General features: G+C 48.9%; 1 protein-coding gene across 11 annotated transcripts in view; it reads right to left on the bottom strand.

Moving 5' to 3' along the window:
* Positions 1-27621, bottom strand: part of EFR3B (EFR3 homolog B) — a 155817-nt gene that overhangs the window by 34326 nt on the left and 93870 nt on the right. For all 11 annotated transcript variants that reach the window (XM_075063572.1, XM_075063570.1, XM_032790544.2 and 8 more), the window contains 4 exons: positions 15691-15812; positions 5700-5849; positions 2571-2705; positions 764-842 (listed from right to left, as the gene is read on the bottom strand). In XM_075063572.1, the coding sequence (XP_074919673.1) occupies positions 764-842; positions 2571-2705; positions 5700-5849; positions 15691-15812 (486 nt within the window). The remainder of the gene's footprint in view (positions 1-763; positions 843-2570; positions 2706-5699; positions 5850-15690; positions 15813-27621) is intronic.

A 27621-nucleotide genomic window follows, 5' to 3' on the forward strand; every position in this document is an offset into this window, starting at 1 on the left:
TCAGTCCTTCTCCGGCATGCAGGGCAGGATCCTGACACAGCACAGCGAGGGACTCTCATTACTTACCGCACCAGGCTGCAAACATGTCTAATGAATGAGGGAAGGGAAAGACAAAGGCAGCAACAACAGGACAAGGATTCAACATACTCCCGGATCCTACAATCCCGACTCAGGCAAACTCTCTGACTAACGGGTTTAGGATCGGTCACTAGTGCCACAGGTAAATCACGAAAGTAGTATGTTCTAGCGGCTAGAGCACAGGACTGGGACTCAGGAGTTCTGGCTGCTAATCCTCAGCGTATGGCCTTGGGCAAGTCACTTACCCTCCATGCCTCAATTTCCCCATCTGTAGCATGGCGGTAACAAGCCTCCCCATCTTTGCAGTGCTACATAAGGGCAAGGTATCAGTATTTATAGGCTGATGTAATTTGCAAAGTACCATCTGACAGCAAGTTTCTGTGTTGATACATACAGATTCGTTCCAGGGAATTACCTACACTGTTTTATATAGAGTGCAACAAATCTGTCCACTGCTACCAGAGACTGCATACAGTGGTTACTCAGACTTTCACAGTGACAACAGGGACAGAAGCCAGATCCTTCTCCTCCAAAAGCACAGGTCTTCACCACAGTTAGCAGCACGGGACCACTGACACACAAGTGGTGCAGTTCGGATTCCTTCTAGCAGAGAGCACCAGGGCACACACTCACAATTCATTACAGTACTGAAGTGACACAAACCGCCATCTCTCCAGCGGCTCACCTGAATGGAGTACATGATGATCTTAAAGCAGCGAATAGCAAACGTCTTTGGCTCCCAGAGCGAGTGGTTGTCTAGATGGCTTCAGGGAGAGAGAAGAGAGAAGAGTGAGTTTAGCAATTACAGAGGCTTGTAGGCTTGCTGGTAGGACAAGCAAAGGCATCTTTTCCCTTTGCTCAGAAAGAACAGCAAACAGACAGCATGGGAGGCAGGTGACACAGAAGCAGTGAGAGCAGGGAGCAAACTGCCATCTAAGGATCAAACCCTGTAAAGAGCTAATTTGCTTACCTTTTCCCCCCAATTCCCTCCCTGGCTCAGGCGTTGCTCACTTTTAGGGGTTAGTCCACAGCTTGTGCTCAATGACTTTGCCCCCATATGGCTGGGACTGGGACCAAGGAATTGCTCGGTCTTTATCCCAGCTCTGCCATTCAGTCCCTCTGTAACCCTGGGCAAATCGTTCAACTTTTCTGTGCCTCGGTTTCCCTCCTCACTGGACTGGGGCTGATAGTAGTTACCAATCCACCAGGGGAAGTAGTTGTTGGGAGGAGGACATTACCTAACACGTATACAGCACTTGGAAAGTGCAATGCCCTAGGTATTGGAATAAATCCACAGCCCCCAGGACATCAGAGCTGTCATTCTGTTCCAGGTGCGGCCACTGACTTCGAAGCACAGCAGAGATGGAACTCGGCTCCTCTTGATCTGGAAACGCAGGCCCCACTGCCATTTGAGCTAAAGGAGACTCTCCAGAACCCATGAGCAGTCTAAGGTTTATGACACACAGTTGAGTAAATCTGATCACTTGATGATTACCTGTCCCGTTCGTTCCTTCTGAAGCACCTGGCATTGGCCACTATCAGAAGACAGGACACCGGGCTAGATGGACCATTGATCTGACCCAGTCTGGCTGTTCTGATGTTCTTATGATTCCACTACATACAAAGAGACACTAGGGGTATGTCTACCCTACAATATTAAGCTGACCTATCTTAGGCCAGCTTACAGCTACTGCAGTAATTACTGCGGTGGCTGATGTCCACCTTACCCTCCTTCTGTCGGTGGTGCGTCTCCTCACCAGGAGCACTTCCATCGACTGAAGGGGGGCATTGTGGGGGCCTGAGAGCCAGGGCTCTCAGCTCCGCGTAGCTCCTTGCCAGGAGCTGGGGTATAGTCACCCGGGGCTTCTCACTTTTGGTGAGGAGGTCTGCGCCCGGGGTCTGGTCAGCTGCCGTACTCCTTGTGGGGAGCCAGGACCCAGGGAGCAGCAGGTTCCCAGCAGGGAGCAGGGAGCCCTGGCAGCAGCCCAAGCCAGGATCCTGGGTAGCAGCTCAGCTTGGAATAGAGACCCAGCAGCAACCCGGCTAGGGAGCCAGGAGCCAACTTTTTCATCAGTTTCACAGCTCCAGCTGAGCCATGACATTGACAAGACCGCCAACAGCCTATGTAAGGAACACAGTGTTTATACAGACACTGCCTTGCCCCAACCATACCAACATAAGCCCTTCACCTCTCCTGGAGCTGGAGTTATTATGTCGGTGTAGCAGGGCACTTACATTGGCGGGGGTGACCCTGTAGTGTAGACTGACATAGTTAGGTCAACATAAGCTGCCTCATGTCAACCTAACCCCGTAGTGTAGAACAAGCCTCACTAATTCACAGCAACATTATTGTTCCTTATGATCAATAATACGAAAGGGTCCCACTCTGGGACAAAAGGGGATGAGGAAAAGAGAACCCAGAGAGCCAGAGGGCCCAGCACAGGAGACATGCGGGCAGGGTGGAGGAACAATCACCTGATCAAGTGACTTACATGAGAACAGGTTTGATGGCGTTCTTAATGTTACCATAAGCTGCTCGCCCCAGTAACTCTCGCAGGCACCTTTCTGCCAGCTCAGTGGGACTCTCTTTCTCCTTTTCAGTTGCTTGCAGGGGAGATGGAGAGCGGCTGAGAGAGAGAGAGCGAGAGAGAGATTAAGCCTCATCCGTAGAACCACTCAGTACAGCAGCAATCAAGGAGACTGATTTTAACCCACTCATTCTCCCGTCCCACAGCGCGACGCTCTCGTTCTCTTTCCAACACCACGCTCCCAGCGCTGCCACTCCTCTGCTGCGAAGGATGCTGGCATCCGGAATATAAACACCGCCCTCAGGAACAGGAAATCTGGGCCTACAATGAGAGTCATTCTGCCTCCCTAAACTCCAGCTACGTTAGTGGCTCCTCACATCTTCTTCCAGGTGTGGCTCTGAACCACGCAGAATAGAAGTGCTGTGCTCTGCTGTGCTCTGCTCCAGGGCTGCTGTGCTTCAGTGATCAGTGAAGGGATCCCCTGTGAGCAATGAACCTGTTCAACAGTCTGGGCTCCTTTGATACGAGAGCTGATCTATAAACAGAAGGGTGCTGACTATCGGACCCCGCCCACATGGCCCTCTCCACCCGCGTAGATCCTAACCTTTACCAGCGCAGCGTGGCTCAGATGTACCATGGAATGGAGGCAGCCAGTGGGAAATTCCTCTTTTCCCACAAATTAGGGTTCCAAGTAAAAAAGCGAATTTGGGTCAGAGTTTAAGAGGTGCCTAGTTTATTCTACAATGGGCCAGTAGAGGGAGCTCCAACTCTCCCCTTCCCCACCAAAACAACATGCTTTGTGCTTTATACCCTCCGTGGGGTGTAACACGTTGGAATCAAAGATCCAAGCTCCTGATGAACCCAAACAGCAAGGGCTGTTTGGCTGTGATGGTGGCTGGCACTGATTGCTTCTAAATCACCACCCACAAGAGCTATGTGCTTAAGAACCTAAGAGCGGCCACACTGGGTCAGACCAATGGTCCATCTAGCCCAGTATCCTGTCTTCTGACAGTGGCCAATGCCAGGTGCTTCAGAGGAAATGAATAGAACAGGGAATCATCAAGTGATCCATCCCATCGCTCATTCTCAGCTTCTGGCAAACAGAGGCTAGGGACACCATCCCTGCCCATCCTGGCTAATAGCCATTGAACGGACCTATCCTCTTACTCAATCCCAGCCATCATTTTATAGACCTCTATCATATCCTCCATTAGCCGTCTCTTTTCCAAACTGAAAAGTCTCAGTCTTATTAATCTCTCCTCATACAGAAGCGGTTCCATACCCCTAATCATTTTTGTTGCCCTTTTCTGTATCTTTTCCAATTCCAATATATCTTATTAGTGCCACCGAAGGATGGACGGGACCACGAGGGCAAGTGCGGTCAGAGCTTCCTTAGCCATTGGCCTGTGACTGCGGAGCTCAGATCAGAGTGAGGAGAGACCCCAGCGCCCTGAGAACAATTTGAAAACACACACTAATCTGCCTCAGTTTCCCGACAATAACAGCCATCGCCCTGGGGCAGGGCGGGGAGAGAAAGTTAAAATATGAATTGTGTTTGAAAAAAGACATCTGGCACTCGGGTGCCATGGCGACGGACGCCGCACAGACCCCTACGTAGGTAGCCAGACAGTGAATCAGGGGCAAGGAGGCAGCAAAGTGCACAGCTCACTGCTCCCAGCCAGCTCTGTGCCTCTGACCCCCAGCCCACAGGGCAGGAGATGGATCTTGGTCTGCAGTGTGTACCTGTAGGAAACTGTCCACGTGCCACAGACTCCATAATTACAAAAACTGAACATGTGCATCTGGGGAGCCAAGGCTAGAACCCCTGTCCAAATACACAGGTCTCAACCACTTCCACTAACCCCTTTGATGGAAGCACTATACTGGGTCCATGGGACCTGCTGTTTCCAAGCCCGGGCTTGAGTGTCCACACTGCACTACAACTGTTGGATCCAGGTGTCTCAGCCCTGCTAATGCATCCGTCCTGCACTGGGCTGACCATTTAACGCAGGTCTGCAGCCTGAGCTGTGTCCACGCTGCAAAAGGAGAGGGCTTGGATCTATCGCGGCAGGACTTAGGCTCTGACCCACCCCCTTAGCAGGGGCCTGGGTCCTCACTGCTTGCTGACCTGAGTCACACTGATTTGTGTGTGGTCAGAAGCGAGACCTGGATTCCATGCATACTGTAGGCATACCCAGAAAGGTTCCTTTATTCTTTCTGGGAGCCAACCACTAGAGGACAGTGGTAGACACCCAAATCCAGGAGACTGCAGTGTTTTACATGCCACAGAAAAGAGAAGAGAACAAGCTGAGAGTTTTTTGTTTTGTTTCATTTTGAGATGTTTGTTTGTTTGATTGTTAGGTTTTCAAAAAAAATAAAAACATTCTCAGGGGGGTTGTCAAATCTAGCTGTATTTCAAAACAAAACCATTGTTTCGAAGTTAAAAATCAAAATATTTAATGTCTAAATGGCTAGAATTATTTTTTGTCTTTTAAAATATGTATTTTCTTCTTTTTCTTTCCACCAAATTCGACCTAAATTTGCAAACAGTTTTGGTCCCCTGGAAAATGGATGTTTCACTGAATTTACCATTTCTCAAAAGAAAAAATGTTCACCCAGCTCTACTTAAAGGTCGCCTGCAATGGAAACAAAATGTCTGGATTTTTAACGCATCTATGATGCGCACAGAAAGCCTGCTGGGGGTTGAGGTGCAGCTCAGAGGAAGATGGTTTTGCTGTTTAACTCCCTTTTTTGTGACAATAGTAGGAAATACGGGTCAGGCCCTCAACTCTGCAAACCAGTGTAGCTCCACTGACATCGATTTGTACCAGCTGAGGATCTGCTTCAACGTGTACACTGTGAATGAAACCACACAGCCTCCCAAGGCTGGTTTACTCATTTCTCACCCAGCAAGGACAGCAGCCTGAGCTCCATCTGGGGAGCCAAGGCTAGAACCCCTGTCCAGGAATTCAAACCGTTCCTCGCCACTCAGGGAACAGAACAAGAGTTTGCTGCTACCCAGACCCTAGCAGCGCCAGAAACGCTATATACAGCTCTGCACCCCCTTCCAGGAAAGGAAAAGCAAACTCCCACCTCTCAGCCTCCTCTGCGTGCTGTAGGTTGAAGAGCAGCGAAGGCACGATTTTGTCCATATGCTGCGGGTCCCAGATGTTCGCCTGGAGTTCATCATTAACCGTCTTCCTCACCACCCCCTGCAGGCCTTTTATGCCAGACATCCGGATCCTTAAGGAAAGGATTAAAAAAAAAGACAAACACCACATGGATGAAACAGGGCTACCCATTCATTAGAACGTCTGAAGGTGGTGACTGAACAGCTGAGGATTACCCACCCCTCGGGTGTGACAATGGGCACATTAGGGGAGAGATGGTCGTCCAAAGGTGAAAGCAGAGGACTGGCCATTCAGGACGCCTGGGTTCTCTTCCTCACTCTGCAAGAGGAATGTGATCGAGTGGTTAAGACGGGGAGTCAGGACTCTGGGCTTCCTTTCTCAGTTCTGGGAGCTCGAACTCGAGCTGTTTGGAGGGAGGTCATTCCCTTTTGTGGAGAATTTCGAGTTTTCAAAATCTGGGTTGAGAGCAAAAAAATCTCTGCAAAAGGGGACAGAGCCCCAGCTCCAGGGCGGTCTGCCTGGTGGACTGCCCCGAGCTGCAGCCCCTGGAAGTCCAGACAGCCAAGGAGCTTCTAGGCTCTTTGCTCCCATCAGCCCAGATGACGGGCTACTGAAGAACCAAGGGGGCGGGCTGGCAGGAAACCCAGCAGGGTTCCCACAGAACTTCGTCAAATCAAACCATCTCCAACAAATATTTCCAAGTTTGACAAACTGGCAAATTCTAGTGAAAAGAATGTTTTGTTGGCACTTTTCCAAACTGCTCTACTTAGAACAGTGTATGCCTGGTGTGGTCCATGCTCTGGCTCCTCCCTGCAGCTGTGTCACACAGTGATCATGGCAAGTCAATTTACTTCCCCGTGCCTCGGTTTCCCCGTCTCTAAACTAGAGATAACACTAATTCTGTCTTTCCCAGGGGCTGCTGTCAGGACTAACTTGAAGTTTGTAAAGTGCTCCGAGAGCCTTAGGTGAAAGGCGCCAGAGAGGGACAGAGCACCAGTAGCGCTTAGCAAGCCAGGGCCAAGGGGTGAACTCGTGCCATTATTTCTCACTTCACCAAGTGGTCAATCTGCTTAGAAGCAAAGACAGGCCCAGGCTGCAGCGCTTAGAATTGGATCAAGACCTAAATTTCCCCAGCATGTGGGAGGGGGTTGGATCTAGGGATTTGGTTCAGCCCAATACAAAGATAAAGGGCAGCCATGAAGTTCAGACCCAGATCTGATCTTCCTCGGAGCCTGAGGGTGTTTGGAGCCAGGATTTTGGTTCAAGCCCATCTTGACTTAGAAGCAAATAAGCAAGTGGTGTTATTTCTCTGTGTCCCCCAGCAGAATCCACCAGGCAATGGGGCAGCGAATGGAAAGCAGCTTTGCTTCAGGGACTTTAATGGTGGCATGCCGATTTCTACCCACTGAAGATCTGGTCCAATATAATACACTTCTACCCTGATAGAATGCAGTCCTCGGGAGCCCAAAGTCCTTACCAAGTTATGGGGGAAACCGCGTTATACTGGGGGAGCGAGGGCAGGGCTCCGGCGGCAATTTGTATACGAACCCATGTTAGATCGGATCGCTTTATATCAAGCTAGAGGTGTATGATCATTCACATCTCCCTCTAATGGCTGGCTCCCACAAGAAGAGATTTCTGCTTTGTATCAGCTAAGGCCACGTCTACACTACGGGATAAAATCGAATTTGCTAAAATCGGTTTTATAAAACTGATATTATAATTTCGATTTCATGCGGCCACACTAGGCACAGTAATTCGGCATTGTGCGTCCATGCTCCGAGGCTAACGTCGATTTCTGAAGCGTTGCATTGTGGGTAGCACTTCCGTAGCTATCCCATAGTTCCCGCAGTCTCCCCCGCCCCTTGGAATTCAGGGTTGAATCTTAATTGTCGCGGGGGGTTCTGGGTAAATGTCGTCAGTCATTCCTTTCCTCCAGGGAAAACATAGCTGACAATCCTTTCGCACCGTTTTCCCCTGGAATTCCCCTGGCAGATGCCATAGCCACGGCAACCATGGAGCCCCGTTCAGGCCTTTTTTTTTTCTCGGCACTGTATGTGTACTGGATGCCGCGGACAAGAGGCGATACTCCAGCGCTACACAGCAGCATTCACTTTGCTTTTGCAAATGATTAGCAAGATGGTTACCAGTCGTTCTGTAACGTCACTGCTGGAGAAAACTGGCAATGAAGATACGGTTATCTCTCCTCTCTTGTACTGTCGCTGCTATCATGAGTGCCCGCTGGCTGAAATCTGCCAGGGGGCGCAACGCAAAAGCAAATTGGGATTGACTCACTTGGGACTGAGTCAATCCCTCCCTTGATGGTTCTAAAGATAGAGTCTGTCCTGCCTAGAATAAGAGGCATGTATTAAGAACCCAGTGTATCAGAGAGCCAGCTGCTCCGTGTCAGTATTCACAGGGGGTGCCCCTGCAACAACCCACCCGTTGCTTCCCATCCTCACCCCAACCTTCCTGGCTACCGTGACAGTTGTCCCCCCACATTTGTGTTGAGTTATAAAGAATGCAGGAAAGAAACAGGACTTGGAGGCAGCCTCCCGGGGCTATGACAGTCCAGGCAGTAGGAATCTTTTCTTTACACTGAAAGGGAAGGGGGGGGGCTTTCAGCCCCAACTTGTATGATGAAGATTGCTTATTAGCTGTTTCTATGTCCATATCTACTGGAGTTAACCAGGAATCATTCCCTCATGATATTGAGCAATTATCAGGCATGGGTTCTCGGAGGATGGTGGGCAGTCCTATAGCACCGTCTACCATGGCAAGGGGAGAGGAGAGAGAGCGGATACTGCTCTTCACTGCTGTAGCATCGCGTTCTACCGCAGCATTCAGTACACATAGGGTGACATTGAAAAAGTAGTCAAGAATGATTTCTTTCACCTTTTCTTCATGTGGTGGTGGGGGGAAAGAAACTGAGAAGCTGTTCCCTGAACCAAGCAGACACTTGTTTGAACCTCAGACATTGGAAGCTCAGCCAAGAATGCAAATACTTTTCAGAGATGCGGGACGTGGGATAGCTGAGTCCTCAGTTACCCACTCCCCCCTCCATGAGCGTGCATTTGTGAGTCTCTGGCTTCCGTTACGCTTGTCACGCAGCGCTGGTGTATCCTGGAGATATTTTTTCAATGCTTTTGGCATTTCTGTTTCTGTAACGGAGCTCTGATATACAAACAGATTTGTCTCCCCATACAGCGACAGGTCTAGTATCTCCCGTAACGCCGTCCATGCATGCTAGGGCTCTTTTTGGATTTGAGACTGCATCGCCACCCGTGCTGATACAGAGCTCCCGCTGGCAAGCAGAAATGGTAATTCAAAAGTTCGCTGGGCTTTTCCTGTTTACCTGCCCGCGCATCCGAGTTCAGATTGCTGTCCAGAGCGGCAAGTGGTAGCAACTGTGGGATACCGCCGAGGCCAGATAACGTCATTTCCATCCACACTAACCTATACTCCGAATTGTTAATATCGAATTTAGCCGCTACTCCTCTTATCGGGGTGGAGTACAGAAATCGATTTAAAGAGCCCTTTATATCAATATAAAGGGCGTTGTAGTGTGGACGGGTACAGCGTTAAATCGATTTAATGCTCTTTAAATCGATTTAAACGCGTAGTGTAGACCAGGCCTAAGAGAGGTACTCCTTTAGCGTGAGCACTGTCCTTTCCATTCTGAAGGTCCTAGGTTCAATTCTAGCGGACTACAAAAATGTTCTCTGTACTAAGAAATCCCCCCGCTCTGCACAGAGCCCAAACTACTCAGCGGTGATGACAAGGCAAGTCCGCCCCTTTACTCAGACCAGCAATCTCTATACTCAGTGGTCTCCTAGAGCTAGAAAAATAAAAATAACCCAACACACTTTGTGAAACCAATTCATGGAACTTGAGATCTGACCAGCGCACTTATCTGACCCTGAGGCAACTCCCAAAGGAGGGCTGTGAAATAGAACGAAAACGCCAAAAAACGCAGCGCACTTCTCCCCGGATTGCAGGAGCCGCAGAATAGTTCTCTTGCAATCCATGGCGTAATTGAACCAAAATCATTTGCGCTCTACGGGTCAGGGGGAAATAATGAGTTTTCTGCACCATTGTCTTACTAGGGGAAAATAAAATGCCCTCTCATCACAGTAAGGGGAAAATAAGCTGCAGAGAACAAATTGGCCCAAAGAGACTCTGCTCAGTCACCAAACTATACTCCAGATTGGATCAGGCTCCCATGAGAGTTGGGCACCTGTTCTGCCTTTGACAATCCCCTGCCAGATCAGACTGGGTGCTCCGCTGGGATGCTTATTATTTAAATTGGGCCATAAGAGGTGCCTTCAGGACAAACTGGCCAACAAGATCCCTGCCTGGGCCGGTTTATGAAGGTCCCAATCCTGCATTCCATAGAGGGGCGATTGCTAAACATGCACGGTGTCCGCTGGATGGGATCACAAGGACCTCTGAGCCAGAGCCCCGCTAGTGGAAATCAGCTTCGCTTCACTGACGTAAATGCAGCTATGTCAATTTACACCAGCTGAGGATCTGGTGTAAATGGCTCTCATTCCTCTCGGCTCCTACAGCCAGAAGCGCTGGCCTTTTTGGCGCCCTAGGCGGCGGAAGGTCCCGCCCCCAAAATGGCGCCCCTGACAGAGGCAGCGGAAGGTCCCACCCCTGAAATACTGACAACAACCACGGCGGCCGGATGTTCGGTCGCCGCAGTTGCAGCCGCCTAACTGTTAGCACCCTAGGCAACTGCCTGGGTTGCCTAATGCGTTGCGCCAGCCCTGCCTACGGCTTGCCTCTTTCCCCAAATACAGCAGCCCTGACCTAAAGCAAACACACTAACCTCCCCCCAGGCCCCAAGGGAATCTGAAGAAGGCCAGCAGACCAGACTGGAGAAGCTGTGTCTGACATGCTATCAATGCTTGTGCAGGCAGTGCCTGGGCATCCTCACTCTCACCATTGAAAATATAAGGCCCAAGGTGGTTAAAGGGACATAACCCAGAAAAACGTACCCTCATTAAGGGATGGTTCACCCCACATAGCATCTCTTCCCTGGAAAATGACTGCATTGTTTAAAGACATGGTTTGAATTCCCAGCAATCCTGAGGGGAGAAAAACCCTGCAGTGTTCCGTTACATTATAACTTCAGGGGAGTTGTCCCAGATCTGAACTTGGCCCTGTAACCTCACTTATCAATAAACACTAAGGATCAGACCCTCCGCTGGAATAAATCTGTGAGATCCATTGATTTACAGCTGAGGACCTGGTGCTGGATCACAGACTGAGCCCCCACGTAGCTTGTTGACTTTCATCAGGTGAAACAGGTGTGCGAGGGCTAAGACTAGAAGTATTTTGCTCAGTGTTAAAAAAGTGGATAATAAGCAGCTGTGCTGCAGGAGAAACGAAACGTCCACTTGCATTAGAGATGCAGGAGGTGTCAAGGGAACTAGTGTGTGAAGTACATGGACAGAACTGCTCGAAATACAGAGGACAGTTCCCAGTATCCCAGAGCATGGCAAGGCAGATGGGTGGAGGGGTTGGCTGAAACCAAGTCAGGGGGAAAAGAGGCCCCATGCAATTGGAAATTGTGAGCCTGTGAGTAAGGGTTACGGGGCAGTTGCTATTTTCTCCACATTTTCTAGGCATTCATTTCTCAATGAACTGTTTGGAAGTGGTGTAAGAGCCCCCCCAATTATAAACTTTAATAGCCCCCCGGTAAGTCACCGGCAAGCCCGTCCGGCGACCATACTGCAGCTGTGTGTGGACCAGCAAGTCATGGAGCCCAAGAAACGTAGGCGCTAATCCTGGGCTCAGACAAACTCCCCACTGGGTCACTAGAAGTAAAGAGGGCCGGCAGTCTGTGAAGACTTTCGATCAGTAAAAACAGAGTGGGAACCTCAGGACTTAGCCCACTGCAAACAGAGATGGGCCCAGACTCTAGATCCAAATGCACCTGGATGTCAGGCATCTGCAATCCCGGTGGCAACTGAAACCCACTTGGCCCCAGTCCCCCCTCAGCAGCTCCCCCCCAGAGTGCCCCTCTCCCCCACCACCACCACCACCACCACCTCCGGATTTAGTCGGGGGTATTTATAGTATAAGTTGTGGATAGATCGCAGGCCGTGAAATTTTTTTTAATTATTATTGCCCATGACCTGTCCATGACTTTTACTAAAAATACCCATGACTAAATAGTAGAGTTAGTGATGGTTCCTCTCTCTTGCCAATGAGCTGAATCCAAACACTCTCAGCACTGGGGCTGTTACAGTCTGAATCTCACTCCAATTATCACTCGTCACTTGGACCCAGCTCTACTAGAGAAGCATGTGAATCGCTCCTGGCGCCACCAGTCCTTATCGAGCTTGGACACCAGACGAAAAGCGTGATATGGGTGCCGAGTAGTGCATTATTCTTCCTTGTGATAGTTCAGCTATTAAAAGTTGATTCGTGTGTGAAAATGCAATTTTCAGAGCCTTAAAACTCATCCAAATTTTCACTAGAACACTTCGAGGCATCTCTTCTCAGTCAAGGCTAGTTCCTTGTCAAATTTCAGCTTCCTAGTCCCAGCCGTTCCAGCCAGACAGCTGTCAAAACACAAAGCTGCCAATGTTACTTTTCCCCTCTGGGAAAATATTTTCCCCATCGCTCTCCCTGTTCTCGGAAATGGCTGGCGCGGTTTTATTCCCACTTTTAAAAAAAAAAAAAGTCTCCTTCAAGCAGCAGGCCCTGAGAAGCGAAACCTGAACTTTACAAGTGACTGCAACCTTAGCTTTCTCTAGCCAGGTTCTCACACTGGTACCCACCGCTGCACTATTTGAGCACTAGACTATCTGAAAGGCCGAGTGGTCCAACAGAGAGAGCGCTGGACCATAGGATCTACTCCCAGCTCTGCCAATGACCCACTCTGGGTCATGTCCCCTCTATGTGTCTGCTCCCACCATTAGGCCGTTTAGACTGTTAGCTCTACAACCTAGGGCAGGGATTGTCTCTTACCACATGACTGCACAGCGCCCATGACAATGTAGGTCCAGATTCTGGCTGGAGCAGCACTTACGGCTACCATACAGCCACTAATAGTGTGTCCAGCTGCACTGAACTAGTCCAGGACAGCAACACTTCATGCCCTCAGCTCTGGGTTTGTGCATAGTCTGAGTATTGGCTGTTCTAAGGTTCCAGATTCCAAGATCACAGACCAAACGATCAACTCTTCCTGACGCCACTCTGAAGCACTGGGTTATTACTCTGTGCTGTCCCTGGCCTCTCCCTCCTTATTATTCCTCGGCCTTTGGAAGGCTTTCTAGAATGCCTAACCTCGCTCCGAGATGAGGGGAAGCATCAAACTCAGGCTGCAGCCTAACCACGGGCAAAATACAGTTACGAGAACAGCAGGGCGTTACTGAAACGGCACCCAGTCGAGGTGACACTAAGAGAACCCCAGCGCCAGAGGGCCCGGAGCCCCTTGGCACGTAGCAACTGGCCTCAGCTGGCTGGTCAGCTCACTGTGCTTCACCCACTGCTCCAAAAGATGGCACGTGATATATCTTTGGAAAGCTAACTCACTGCTCATTCATGGTCCTTGCGGGATGTAGGTACAGTTACCCTACGAAGAATTATACAGACGTGCTGGAACGCGATTAAAACATGTTTAACACGGGCACGCTAGGGGAAGTTGATAAATGGGTTTTTCCAGATGATGGAAAGGGGCGGACACCTGAGGCCAGATGTGGCCAAAGACAAGGGTCTATTCTTTCGTACTGGACTTTGCAGGAAGATCATTTGCATGGCGAAAATCACAAGCGGGGTAGAAGCCAGGATGGCGTCTCCACCACACAGCATGGCATCTGCACCCAGCATGGAAAGGAACTTTATGTGGGGAGTTACTTCAGAAGAACACATTTCAAAGGTTTAGTGGTCTATAAAGAGAGGGGAAGAAAACCCGTAAGTGGCCCTTCACCTGAGGAGACAAAGGGCTTGTCTACTTTTAAAACTCTACAGAGTAGACACTATTCTAGGGGTTCTCCTGTCGGTGTAGGTCATCCATCTCCCCAAGAGGCAGCAGCTAGGTCACCAGAAGACTTCTTCCATCCACCTAGCACTGTCTACACCCGGGCTTAAGTCAGCTTTACTACGTTGCTCAGGGATGTGGATTCTTCACACCCCTGAGTGATGTGGCTGGGTCGACGTAACTTTTTAGTGTAGACCGGGCCAAAGAAACCAAGCGCTTTGAACTCTGTGTTGGGATCCTGGCTAAGGACTAGCCAGCCATGCTGGAAGAATGACTGCGGTGAGACAACTTCTCTGAACAAAAGACAGACTCTCTTTGCTGAATTTCAGGTTTAGCAGTGTATTTTCACTTTTGTTTGTTTGTAACCATTTCTATCCTTATGGGATCACTTCCACTGAGGTTCTCTTTTCACAAATGTGGTTTATGTTTGCTATAAACCAGCTCAGTGCCGTGACTGAAGGGAAGGCTGTGTTAACCCCAGTTAAGCTAACAGGCTGCTGTATATTGTCTCGCTAAAGGAGCGGTGACTTTGGTAATGGTTGTGTGAGCGTTACAGTCAGAGGGGCTGGGAGTTGCAGAAAGATGTTGTGGGAGGAGAACTCAGGGCTGGAAGGGTTATTGAGTTCCCCTGCAAACAGGTGTTGATTGAACCTCTTCCTGGCCTGGGTGACCCCCAGAGCATCACAGTCAGTTACGGAATGCTTTGCAGGTGACGGAGAGGAGGTCCTTTTAAATGCTAGTTGTTTTTAAATGCACTGCAGACGAGTTCACCATAAACAACATTAATCTGTCTGTGTTAGTCATAATTAATCCTCCCGAGGAGCATCTTCCCAGCACAGGAAAGCGAGTCGCTCAATCACACTCATTTTCTGTATTTCAATATTATAATCAAGCACTCGGTCACATTAGTGGATTTTAATGCTGCTCTAAGGAGACAGCTCAATAGCACTGGAGACCGAAGTCCTATGTTGAACCACACACTAAGTGCACATTTCCTATCCATGTGCCTCAACTCTGATCTGAGTCACTGGGTCACTACCAATTTGACGGCCTCTCTCTAGTGAGTTCTGGGGCTCTCTGGGAGGTTGTCCTAGAGAGTGAATTTGTATCCTCTATGCCCAACAGCCATTGGCAAAAGATCTGGCTTACTCTATTAGGTGGCTGGGAGTAGATCCAGGTGGGAAACGGTTTTCCTCTCCTGCGAATATTTTCAAGAGTACAGAAACTTTCCCTTTCCAAATCAGAACAAAACAGAAAAAAGCCAGGCAGAGCCCCATTCACCTGGGATGAAGGAGAGCTGGATTCAAGTCCTGTGCTCTGACCACTGAGTTACTCCAGGGCATCTGCCTCTTTCAGTTCTGCAGTCAAGAGACCTCTCTCGATTAAAGTTCTGGCAAACCCGGTATGTTTCTTCAAACAGTTTTGCTTCCAAAACATCGGCATTTTCCAATTAAAAAAATCATTTTGTTGAAAAATTCCTAACCAGCGCTAGCTGTGGGATGGCATGGAGAGCCACTGGATTCCATTCCACAAATGGCTGCATCTTCCAGAGGTTCTTCACAGGCTCCATTGTACAGTGATCCCAAGATGAAAAGCATCATGTAACAGCTTGTCTACACGGGCACACTCAGGCAAATTAATTTTTAAAATGGATTAGTTAAACTGCATTAAATCTGTGTGGACATTCTCGTTCACAATTAAAGTGGCCTTAATTCAGATTAATTTAATTCACTTCCAGATGAATTAAGATGAACCAAATTAAAACTGAAGTCTTGATAAGAGCATCCACACAGGTTAATGAGGTTTAACTCACCCCTTTACATTTTAACCTATAGTTAATTCGGTTTAACTTTCCTGCCCACCCCCAGGTAGACAAGCCCTAAAAGTTTCATTCACTTGTTCAGTCGTTCGTTTGCTAGACAGGAGTGGGGGCTGAAGTGTTTTCTTCCATACTCACTTTGTTCTGATCTCCAGCTCATCGTGACTGGAGTGGCACATCTCACTGAAGCGTGACACAAAGAAATCGTAGCTCCTGTGGTAGGAGGGAGTGTCCTCTTCAATGTTCGCAAACTTCACAAACTGGAAAAGGGAAAATGAACGAGAGAAAGAGTCAGCACAGAGAAAGGAAAGCAAAGGAGGGAGGGAGAAAAATGATTAGTAAGCCTCACCAAGCTCACCATCAGAAGCAAGCTCCTCACAAACCAGGACACACCAACTCAAAGCACCACCAGACCCTGCCAGAACAACAGATGCCAAACCGGCAGGCATATCTCCACCACTACAATAATCAACACCCCCCCACACCACACCCATCAAGATCCAGGGGTCCTAGTCACGTCTATTGCAACATGTGGGGTACCTCTTCCAGTGCAATAAATGCCCCAACAACAACTTCGTGGGTGAAGCCAGATAACCACTACGTTCTCAAACGAACTCGCACAGGAAAATGATAAAAGACAGACACCGTATCACCTGTGCGTGAACACGTTTCACAAAGCGATCGCTCTATAGATGACCTCTCAGTCCTCGTCCTCAATGGAAACCTGCACAACACCTCAAAAGACCAGCCTGGGAGCTGAAATTCATAATTTCGCTAGATGCTAAAAATTACAGTCTTAATAAAGACACTGGTTTATGGCTTATTAAAACAAATTGCCACTCGCTAACCCCCCTTTTTAGTCCTATGACTGCAGAGGTGTTAACAGGCCACTTCACCTTGTGGGGATTCACCCATGAAAGCTCATGCTCCAATATGTTTGTTAGTCTATCAGGTGCCACAGGACTCTTTGCCACTTCAGCTTGAATGTTTATGCTAACTTTATGCTAAACTATCTGTCCCACCAGCTGGGAGACTCTGAGCACCTTTCCCAGACCTGAGGAAGAACTCTGTGGAGTGCAAAAGCTGGTCTCTTTCACCAACAGAATTTGGTCCAATAAAAGATATAACCTCACTCACCTTGTCTCTCTAATATCTTAGACCCAACATGGCCACAACACCACTGCAAATAATACGCATCTCTCTTTTATTATTCTTATAGCTTTTATGGGCTCCAGCGATACAAAGAGGGCTTAAAGCTGCATTAAAGGCATCAGCTGAGGATACCGCTAATGTAGAAGAATCCTGAGCTGGACAGCAAATCCTATGCCAGCCCCGACCATGGAGGGATAGGCAGGGGATTGGAAGGGGGGTGTCACAGATGGCAGTGACATGTGCTCTGGTGATCCTGGCTGGGGGAACGGCACCTTGAGGACCTTTTTCCACTGACAAGTTAGAGCACCCCTGAGGCTGCTCTAATTTGCGTTATTGGCTAGTTCAACCTCAGTATCTCCAGGATCTGAAAGGATGGAAAGATGGCATAAAGCCATCTAATGCCCCTGGAAGGGCACTGCGCTCTGCTCTAGCTAACCTGGGAATCTAGGCCTGAAAAGTGAAGGTTTAAAATAGCATTATGAGACTCTGAAAATCCAACTGGATTCTTCCTATTTTTAACATCTCCACCAGGAAACAGTGGAGATTCTCCCTGCAGAACTTAGCTGACAAGCCTGCTGCTGCTGATAGAATCCAGCTCAGAGCCGACCTGCTTCTGCAGGGCTAACTGGAGTGAAAACTTGTGTCAGTCAAGTCAGCAGATCTACAGCTCGGGTCTTTGAGAGAGAGTCACATTTTCAAGCTTTTCTCTGCAGCCACAAGGGCTAGAGACTTAGCCGACAGTCTCTGCAGTTTCTTTCCAGGACTTGAAGCTGCAGCTTTCAGAAAAACATCAAATACCACAAGACTCAGTATAAAACTGCAAGCATTGGCATCTAACCTGAACACCCAGAGAGTAGCTGCATTGAAGAGAAGGTCATTGCTTTTCTTAGTGTAACCTCAGGACAAACATCTTAGAAAGTTACCAATGCTGTGATACTTTGAACACACGTTGGATTTATTTTATCCCCAGGGAAAGGCAGAGTCCTTGAATTTTTTTTTTGCTAACAATCCCACATGCTTTATTTTCCCAAAACGCAGACACAACCAATTCCCTGGTAAGATTTTGGCTACTGTAGCCTGACAGACAATTCTTGTGCTAATACTACGCAGCACCTATAAAACTGGGCAGATAATGATTCAACAGCACGTGCAATTTTCCTTCATCACAAGGGCTGTGTCAGTAGCAGCTGCATTTGGATGGCGTTGTGAGGCACAGCCAAGCTATCTCCAAAACTGTCCTAATTCCTAGTGCAACACAGCAAACATCCAGAGAGGAATGACTGCTCGTGGAAGAAGGATCCAAAAAATGCTTCGTTCCAGGAGCTGTAGTCCAGCCTGCAGCCAGCACATCAGCTCTATGCTCCAAGCCACCATCTGTCTGTTAGCAATGCAATGAAGACTACAGAGACCCACTCCCTCTGCCAGAAAGAGACATTTATGCATCACTTCTATTTCAGACTTCCTTACTTTCATTATGGTTTTATCATGGCTGGTGTGGAGAACGTGAATAGGGAAATGTGTTTACCCCTTCACATAATACAAGAACCAGGGGTCACCCAAAGAAATTAATAGGCAGCAAGTTTAACACAAACATAAGGAAATATTTCTTCACACAACGCACAGCTGTGGAACTCTTTGCCAGAGGATGTTGTGAAGGCCAAGACCATAACAGGGTTCAAAAAAAGAGCTAGATAAGTTCATTGAGGATAAGCCCATCAATGACTATTAGCCAAAATGGTCAGGGATGCAAGCCCATGATCTGGGTGTCCTTAAACCGCCAAATGTCAGAAGCTGAGACTGGACCACAGAGGATGGATCACTTGAAATTGCCCTGTTCTCTTCATTCCTTCTGAAGCACCTGGCATTGGCCACTGTCGGAAGACAGGATACTGGGCTAGCTGGACCATTGGTCTGACCCAGCGTGGCCGATCTAATGTCTTCATCTGCAAAATGAGGAGAATACGACTTACCTCTAAAGTGTGCTAGGTGTATCTAGCTTCTAATATGGTGCCCATCACCACTGCAACTCAAAGTTATAGCGAGCAAGTCCAGTCCTTCTCTCTGCCCCCACAAGCCCGATGGGGCTAGACTTGATTCTCTCTCTTTTCTCTGCTTGCCTATCCTGCGAGGCTGCTGGGAGAACAACATCCAAATTGTCCATCTGTATCATTTATGCCACTCAATAAGAACATAAGAACAGCCATATTGGGTCAGACCAAGGTCCATCTAGCCCAGTATCCTGTCTTCCAACAGTGGCCAATGCCAGGTGCTTCAAAGGGAATGAACGGAACAGGGAATCATCAAGTGATCCATCCCCCATTGCCCATTCCCAGCTTCTGGTGAACAGAGGCTAGAGACACCATCTCTGCCCATCCTGGCTAATAGCCATTGATGGACTTATCCTCCATGAACTGATCTAGTTCTTTTTGAACCTGTTATGTCTTGGCCTTCACAACATCCTCTGCAAGGAGTTCCACAGGTATACTTGTGCGTTTTGTGGAAAAATATAATGGGATTCAAAAAAAGGTTAGATAAGTTCATTTTGTTTTTTTTAAACCTGCTGCCTATTAATTTCATTTGGTGACTTCTAGTTCTTGTGTTATGAGAGGAGTAAATAACACTTTCTTATTCATTTCTCCACACAGTCATTTTATAGAGCTCTATTACATCCTCTTTTCCAAGCTGAAAGTCCCAGTCTTATTAATCTCTCTTCCTATGGAAGCTGTTCCATACCACTCATCATTTTTGTTGCCTTTTCTGTACCTTTTCCAATTCCAATATATCTTTTTTGAGATGAGGGAACCACATCTGCACTATCATGGATTTATATAGAGGCAATATAGAATCATAGATCAAAAGGTTGGAAGGGACCTCATGAGGTCATCTCTAGTCCAACCCCTGCTAAAGGCAGAACCATTTTCCCTAAAATATCCAGCCAGGGTGCGGTCTAGCGGACTTTAAATGCCTAAAGATGGAGATTCTACCACCTCCCTAGGTAACCCATTCCAATACTTCACCACTCTCCTAGTCAGAAAGTTTTTTCTAATATCCAGCCTCGACTTCCGCAACTGCAACTTCAAACCATTGCTCCTTGTTCTCCTCCGTCACACTGAGAAACAGCCTAGCTCCCTCCTCCTTGGAGCATCCTTCAAGTAGTTGAAGGTTGCTATCAAATCCCCCCTTAGTCTTCTCTTCTGCAGGCTAAATAAGCCCAGTTCCTTCATCTCTCTTCATTAAGTCATGTGCTCCAGTCCTCTCAATCATTTTTGTTGCCCTCCGCTGGACTCTCTCCAATTGTTCCACGTCCTTTTTGTAGTGTGGCACCCAAAACTGGACACAATATTCCAGATGCGGCCTCACCAGTCCGAACAGAGGGGAATAATCACATCCCTCGATCTGCTGGCAACACTCCTACTAATAGAGCCCAGTATGCTATTAGCCTTTTTGCTACAAGAGCACACTGTAGGCTCATGTTCAACTTTCCATCTACCGTAACCCCAAGATCCTTTTTCTTCAGCACTGCTCCTTAGCCAAACAGTCCCCAGCTGTAGCAGTGCATGGGGTTTTTCTGTCCTAAGTGCAGGACTTTGCACTTGTCCTTGTTGAACTTCATGAGGTTTCTTGTTGGCCCACTTCTCCAATTTGTCTAAGTCTCCCTGAATCCTATCCCTGCCCTCCAGCGTGTCCACCACTCCCCCCAACTTGGTGTCATCTGCAAATTTACTTAATGGCAAGCTATCCATCATCAAGATCATTAATGAAGACATTGAATAGAACGGGCCTAAGACAGACCCTTGGGGCACACACTTGTTACTGGTTGCCAACTAGAGAGTGTGCCATTGATAACCTACCCGCTGAGCCCGTTATTCAACCAGTTTTCTATCCTTCACAGTCCATTCCTCCACACCCATACTTCCTTAGTTTGCTGATGAGAAATGCTGTGGGAAACCGTGTCAAAAGCCTTACTAAAGTCAAGGTATACAACATCAACAGCTTTGCCCCCATCCACAAGTCCAGTCATCTCATCATAGAAAGCAATCAGGTTGGTCAGGCATGATTTACCCTTGGTGAATCCATGCTGACTGCTTCTGATCACCTTGTTTTCCTCTAAGTGTGGAATTTTCCTCTAAGTGTGAAATTTTCGGTCCAATTATCTATCCCTTTCCTAATGATTCCCAACATTGTTCGTTTTTTTGACAGCCGCTGCACATTGAGTGGCTGTTTTCAGAGAACTATCCGCAATGACTCCAAGATCTCTTTCTTGAGTGGTGACAGCTAATTTAGACCCCATCATTTTATGTGTCTAGTTGGGATTATTTTTCCAATGTGCATTACCTTGCATTTATCAACACTGAATGTCATCTGCCATTTTGTTACCCAGTTTTGAGAGATCCTTTTGTAGCTCTTCGCAGTCTGCCTGGGACTTAACTATCTTGAGTAGTTTATCATCTGCACATTTTGCTCAGCCTCTGCCTTCGGTGTTCAAATCATTGCACAGGCGGAAGGGTCTGATTCACCTCTGGGCACACGATTTTTGTTTTCTTAATAAAATGTTAGATCCAAAGGGGGAAATGAAAGACTGGCTATGTGCAATCCAACACATTGGGAACTGTTCCCAGAAAAAAAACAGACCTACTTTCAACCTATAAATGCATCCATTATTTACCAGGAAAAGCAGCAGTATATATTAAGGTATAATGAACCTTATACCACTGGCTGCACAAGAAGGGAGTCACCTGCTTAGCTTACTGTACATCTGGGTGCTGACATGGCACAAGACTTGGATCCCAGGGTGAGAGAACTGGGAGGGATTATCCTGCCCATCCCCCCGCCGAGGAAGGAGCTAGTGATCCCAGCAGAAGACACTGATTTTAATTAGTTTCCAGTGACTGTCACCCTAAAATCCTAAGCTCCCTTCAATGTCAGCTGGCACCGGCAGTGCTGGCTGTAGCATCTCCTGGCTGAAGCAGCCTCTCCTTTTCGGGGAGAAGGTTTGTTTAAAGTAGGACGACATTTAGTGCTCCCAAAAGATGCCCGATTGACAAGCTCCAGAGTACAACATACAGGCAATGTGAGCTTCTTGCATGCTGCCCATCTCCTGCCAATCTGCCTCCTTCCTGGCCTGTAGGGACCTCCTCCGGGGGCTGAGAAAGGAGAACATTCCCCAGGGCCCACTTGATCCATGGCCCCTCTGCTCTGCCTGCCAGCCAGGGCTGCAAAGTGGGGCCAACTGCAGTCTGAGCTGTCTGAAAGCAGGGACGGTCTCCCTCTGTCTGTTTAGCCAGTGCCTAGCACAACGGGACCCAGATCGGACGGGGGGGGGGGCTTCTGGATGCCACCTTAATACACATAATCCATTGGGATGGCAACATCTGTCCATAAGGAACTAGACTTAGACCAAGCGCGCATTTCACTCCAGTAGAAGCCATCAGACCAGAGTCGCTTTGTGCTCTGCCTGCCCTGAGACAGACTGGAGCTAGTGACCTGTAGATGAAAGGCTCCACCAGCCATTAGCAGTCCCTGATTAACTGGATCAGAGACCCAGGCTCAAACCAACCATTGTGAGTGCAGAGGAACCTGTGGTTTTTAATGATGCTCTTTCTCTGCTGTACGTAGGCTGAAGCATATCTGAAAACACCCAGCAGTGTCTCTGGGCTCAGAGTGGGGCTGGCGCCAGCCACGCATACTTCAAAGTCCTCCAAAGCAGGAGAAGCCAGAGACAGGTACCTAAAGATCAAAGCATCAGCTTTGACAGACACTGGAAAATGTTTATGACTTAAATTCTTAAAAATTCCAGGAACTAACTTCAATGAGGTTTTTTAAATAAACATCTGCAGGTAGAGCAGGTGGGATTACGATCCTTCCCTATCTCACAGGACGGCCGTATTGAGAAAGCGCTGCAGGATTCCACCCCCTACTCCATCACCACAAACTCACGTTAATACCCCCAACAGCTATTGGAAGTCTTATGCATGCATCTGAATGCTACTGTAAGCTTCTGGAGGCTCAAGCCTTTACGTATAGCTCCAAGCGCCATTGCAGATTTCCCTATAGAAACTCAGCAAAATTAACAACAGGATCTGCCCACATGTCTGCTGAACCCTAGGACTGCCGAGTCCTGAGAAGACCTGCTTATGCAGAGGTACACTAACATCCTAGTGCAAAGCAGAGCAGTCCATGTGGGGATAAACACCAAGCAGCTGCACTTCAATCAGCGAGTTGCTTCAGGCGCATAGGAGGCAAGTTGGAAGTCGGGATCTAGAAGGGCTGGAACACGCAGACCCTGGGAACTGTGGGATAGCGCTGGTGAACTATCAGAACACAAGCACCACAACCGTGCTATAGCTCTATGCCCTCACTGCAAAGTGGGCAGGCTGGGACAAGGGTCGGTACCTATACCCCTGGCCAGCAAGCCTATGTGCTAAGGAGAATGCAGGAACGTGTCAGAGGACTGGGGGTGGGGAGGCTTTTACATGTGTCTGAGCCGGATTTCTACACTACAGAAACTCCCCAAGGGTACAGAATCTGCATGGGTGAATGGATGTCTTCAGGGATACAGTAATAACAGGATTTGCACACATCTCTGCTAGACACCTTGAGATGGGCACATCTGAGACAGATGTGGAACGAGCCCCCCCCGGGGGGCGTGTGAGAATGATCAGTATTGGGGATTAGCAACGCGTGACTCAGCGAAGGGGAGACATTTCGAAGGCGAGATTTCACAGGCGTGACTCAGCCTGGCTGTCTATAAACAGCATCCTCCTGCCTCCACCATTAGCTCCATGACAGGAGGGATTGTTTGTGACAATACCCTTTAATTAAGCATGCACCTGAAACAGTTTCTCCTTAGCAGATAGGGGAGGAAGCGTCTCATTACCGTTATCCATTTCCCAGCACAAACACACCACAGGTTCTCCACAGAAATTGTCCTGAACATTCCTCCGAATTATGGAGTGCAAAACACCACATGGCAGGCAGAGCGTCCGCTCAAGTCAGACCAGAACGTAGTTGGGATAAATTATTAAGAGTCCATTGCCAGCAACGCAACTGACTGCTGGGGCGGGGGGGGACCACACCACAGGGAAATACCACAAACCAGGCAGTAGCCAAATCCTCAGCGCCCATCATTATTCCTAAGGCATTTCAGTACCTACGCACCAACTCTCATCATGTGAGCATCAGTCCTCTGCTCTAACCACTAGGCTTCGTAATCTGAAATGCTATTGCATACGGTCTGCGCTGCTGGAGCAACAACAGGCAAAGAATGAACGGGCAGGGACAGCTTTCATGATCCTCTCCCCGGGCCCTCGTTCCTTGGGTCGGAGGCACACTGGCCCGGGGCTGCGTCAGGGGAGAGGTTTCTAGCTGATCTACAGGCTGATTCTAATCTGTGTAGACACAAAAGACGACTTCAGGTCCGATTTCTGCTATCAGCTGCGCCAGCAACTTCTCTGAAGTTCATGGAGAGTGTCACAGGGTGGACCTGGCCCCTTAAGAGGGAACTGATCCAACCCACCTGTGCCTCATTAGCAGCCTCTCCAGTGGAGGGCAGGTATTCCCCATGATGAGCCAGAGGGGAGGAGGAAGCTCCTGCAGGAGACCCTAACTGGGAGAAAGGGAAGCCAGAGGCAGAGGGCTAGACACCAGCTAGGGGTGACAGCTTCACAAAGAGCAGGCTGGGACCCAAGAAGAGGCATGGCAGGAGGCACCACAGCTGACTGTGAAGTTTGATGCTGTGCTGGACTTTATTTGGACCTGGAGAATTGGTCCAACGAAAGATATTACCTCCCCCACCTCATCTCTTGAATTATTTCTGTTATTCACTCGTCCCCAGGCAGGGCTGGCGTTAGCCACGAGAGACTGTGTGGAGTTTACAAGTGCCCTGAAGAGGGGGAAACTGAGGCTGGCCTGCTGCAGGAAGGGATGCACAGGAGGCGGGAGGCCTGCTGGCACAGGGATTGAGATTAACATTAACGGAGGGATTAAGATTAACAGTAAAGTGCCTGAGAGCAGCATCCGAGCCTGCAACTGGCATAACCAAGAGCAGCCTCTGACCCTCCGCTTGGCAGGCATGACAATCCATCCCCGCTCAGCAGCAGTGAATTACCCTTGAGCCCAGTGTTTTTCCTCTGTGCCTGGATGAATATTCCTCATGTTCACTGGACTCTATGGTTCCCCTTTACTCTCCCAATTTATCACTGACCACAGGCACCGTCGAAATCCACAATTATATCAACTGAAGGGAACGGGGCTGCGAAGGCCATGCTCCAGTAGCCATTCTACGCTTCCCAGGTACAATCAGCCTCCTACCTATGGGGGCCGGCCAACTCATTTAAAAGGCTGATAATGGCCGCTTTCTCCCCTAGGGCAGCTCAGCTGCTGAGAAATTCGCTCCCTTCCACCAAGTGACTCATGGCAGGGTCCCACTTGCTGTCGCCAAATCTCTGCCCCTCCATCCTAGGGCTGCTCTGTCCCCATTGCGTCTGGCAGGGGAACCGGACTGAGACAGGCCCTGTGTTTTCTTTGGGGTCTGAGCCTCCCGCTCGCCCACAGCTCCCCGTTGGCTTGAGTGAGTGCGGAGAAGGCTTTGATCAGCACAGCGCAAGCACTGGGATGAAACATCTGGAGCCCAGCAGCTGACGACTGTCACCTCCAATCCTTCGGCAAGCTTAACATTTACTCCCCCACATGGATGCAAGCCAGCCTGAAAAAGCAGCTCCCATTAAAATCACTACACTCCAGACAGCCCAGGAGAGGAGGTGGCTGCTGCTGCTGCCACAAACCGAAATACAAGTCTGTCGCCTCTCGCTTCCTTTCTGCCTCCATGGCTCTCCCATGGCCTGCGCAACACCCGGGCAGGTGGTGAGCAGAGACTCCAGCCGGCTGCTGTACAATAAACACACTTGGCAGGCCCCTCATCTCTGCCTCCAAGCCCCATGCGGTTTGCCTCATCCACCTTCTAGGGGAGGAAATGTCGCTTTACTGCGTGTCTCTACAGCCCCTAGCACAATGGGGCCCTGAGCCCTGGGATCCAGGCTCTGGTTTATCAGAGCTCCTAACGGTTAGGGGCGTTTGGACAGAGTTCCAATTTTGACTTAGGGAGGCAGTGTTGCTGAGTGCTTTGAGCACCAGACAGGGAGCCAGGAACTTCCAAGTTCTAATCCCAGCTCTGCCACAGACTCCTTCTGCAGCCTAAGGTGAAACACTTAACCTCTGGTGTTTAGGTTTTCCTGCCAGCAGAATGATGCCATACAGGCAGGGAGGCAGGGATGAGAAGTAACTACTGTTCATAGAGTGCTCTATATTACAGTATATCAGAATGAACTGGGGTGGGGGAGAGACCACTGCCTTCTATTGGATGGACCCAGAACAGCTCAGTTGTATGTCATAGGCCATAGACAGCTAGTGGAGATTCTCCTTTCCCTGAACAGATATGTGCTTTATGACTAGGAGAATCCTATGATTCCAATCAAGTGGCTATTGAGGACTGTGGGTTAACGGCAGAGTCATTACAGTAGGAGATGGTGCCGCAATGCCTCTCCAGCCTGCCAACAGCAGCGTTCTGCTAACTTAGCCCGACCGATCAATGATCTTGCTCCTCTGATGTCTGTAGATTAAGAGCTCTGCTGATGGATGCGCCGTGGCAGTTTCCCATCACTTTCAATTTGGAGCAATGAACATCGTTGAAGAACAGGGTGTGAAAGCTTTTGATTCTGTCTCTGGTTTTTATGCGGTGATGTTTATAACCCACGTCGCTCTTGGGAACGTTCTGTTCCACGGCAAGAAAGAGGCAGAACACAACTCAGGGCTGTCCGGCCTGCCAGCTGGGATGCAGCCACTGGCCATAACCCAGGAGCGGAGTTCCCCATCCAGCCAGAGGGTGGCCTATTACATGGCCAAGTCTCAAGCCAGGAGCTTTGAGATGCATCCACCAGAGTTCAAACAGGAGAGCTGTAAACAGTGTCACCCACCTGAGTGGCTAAGCCAGAGAAAGCCAAGGGTCTCCACTGCCTAAAGGGTTATAACTAGCAATGCTGAAGCCATCAAGCCAGAGGTCCTCAGAAACCTAATTGTCACACAAACCTAGTGCGCCAGAGAAATGAAGCAACTAATAAGAGGTTCTAGTCGTCCCACCAAACGCAGATGTGAAGAGTCAACCTACGAACAGTTACACAGCTGGAGGCAGCACCGTGTAGTAGTGAGAACAGGGGATTGGGAATCAGGGACTTCTGCCCTGTGTATTTTGGAGGAAGTCATTTCACCACTCTGTGCCTTGGTTTTCCCATCTGTAGAATGGGGGTAATGTTACATACTTGAGCTGGTCAAAATGATTTCTTGCAAATGCAGTCGCTGGGTAATTCAGCCCTTTCTCTGCTCACAAACCCAGCATGATTTGTAAGAAGTATACCTGCTGTTCCAAATTGTTCATGGTGAGCGCTCAATATTCATCCGAGGATCTCAAAGCGCTTTGCAGGGCTGAGGAATGAGACGATCCCTGCTCTACAGAGGGGAAAACTGAGGCACAAAACAGTGCCGTGACTGCCCAAGGCTGCACAGCTAGTCAGAAGGAAAGAAAGGAAAAGAACCCAGGATACTCAGCTCTCAGCACTGGGCGATACCAGTTAAGGGTGGGGAGAAGTAGTATTGCCCATGATGTGCCTGCTAGTTACTAGGACAGATTGAGCCAACGAAGGGAATCTTGATCCTGGCAGCTGGGCTTGCTATGCCAGCGCCCATCCTGCTCGTTCCTGCAGCTGTGACCCTGCCGGCAGCCTGCAGCTACAAGATGAAGGAAGGGAACTCCCGGGGCAGTGAGCCGTAGCAGCTGGGCTAGGTTCAGCTCACGTTGCTCTCTGCATGTCTATGAAGTGAATGAAAAGCTGCTGTTAAGAATCTGCTTTGAACAACTACCTTCCA

This window comes from Chelonoidis abingdonii, chromosome 3 (genome assembly GCF_003597395.2).
Source record: "Chelonoidis abingdonii isolate Lonesome George chromosome 3, CheloAbing_2.0, whole genome shotgun sequence".
Taxonomy (NCBI): domain Eukaryota; kingdom Metazoa; phylum Chordata; order Testudines; family Testudinidae; genus Chelonoidis; species Chelonoidis abingdonii.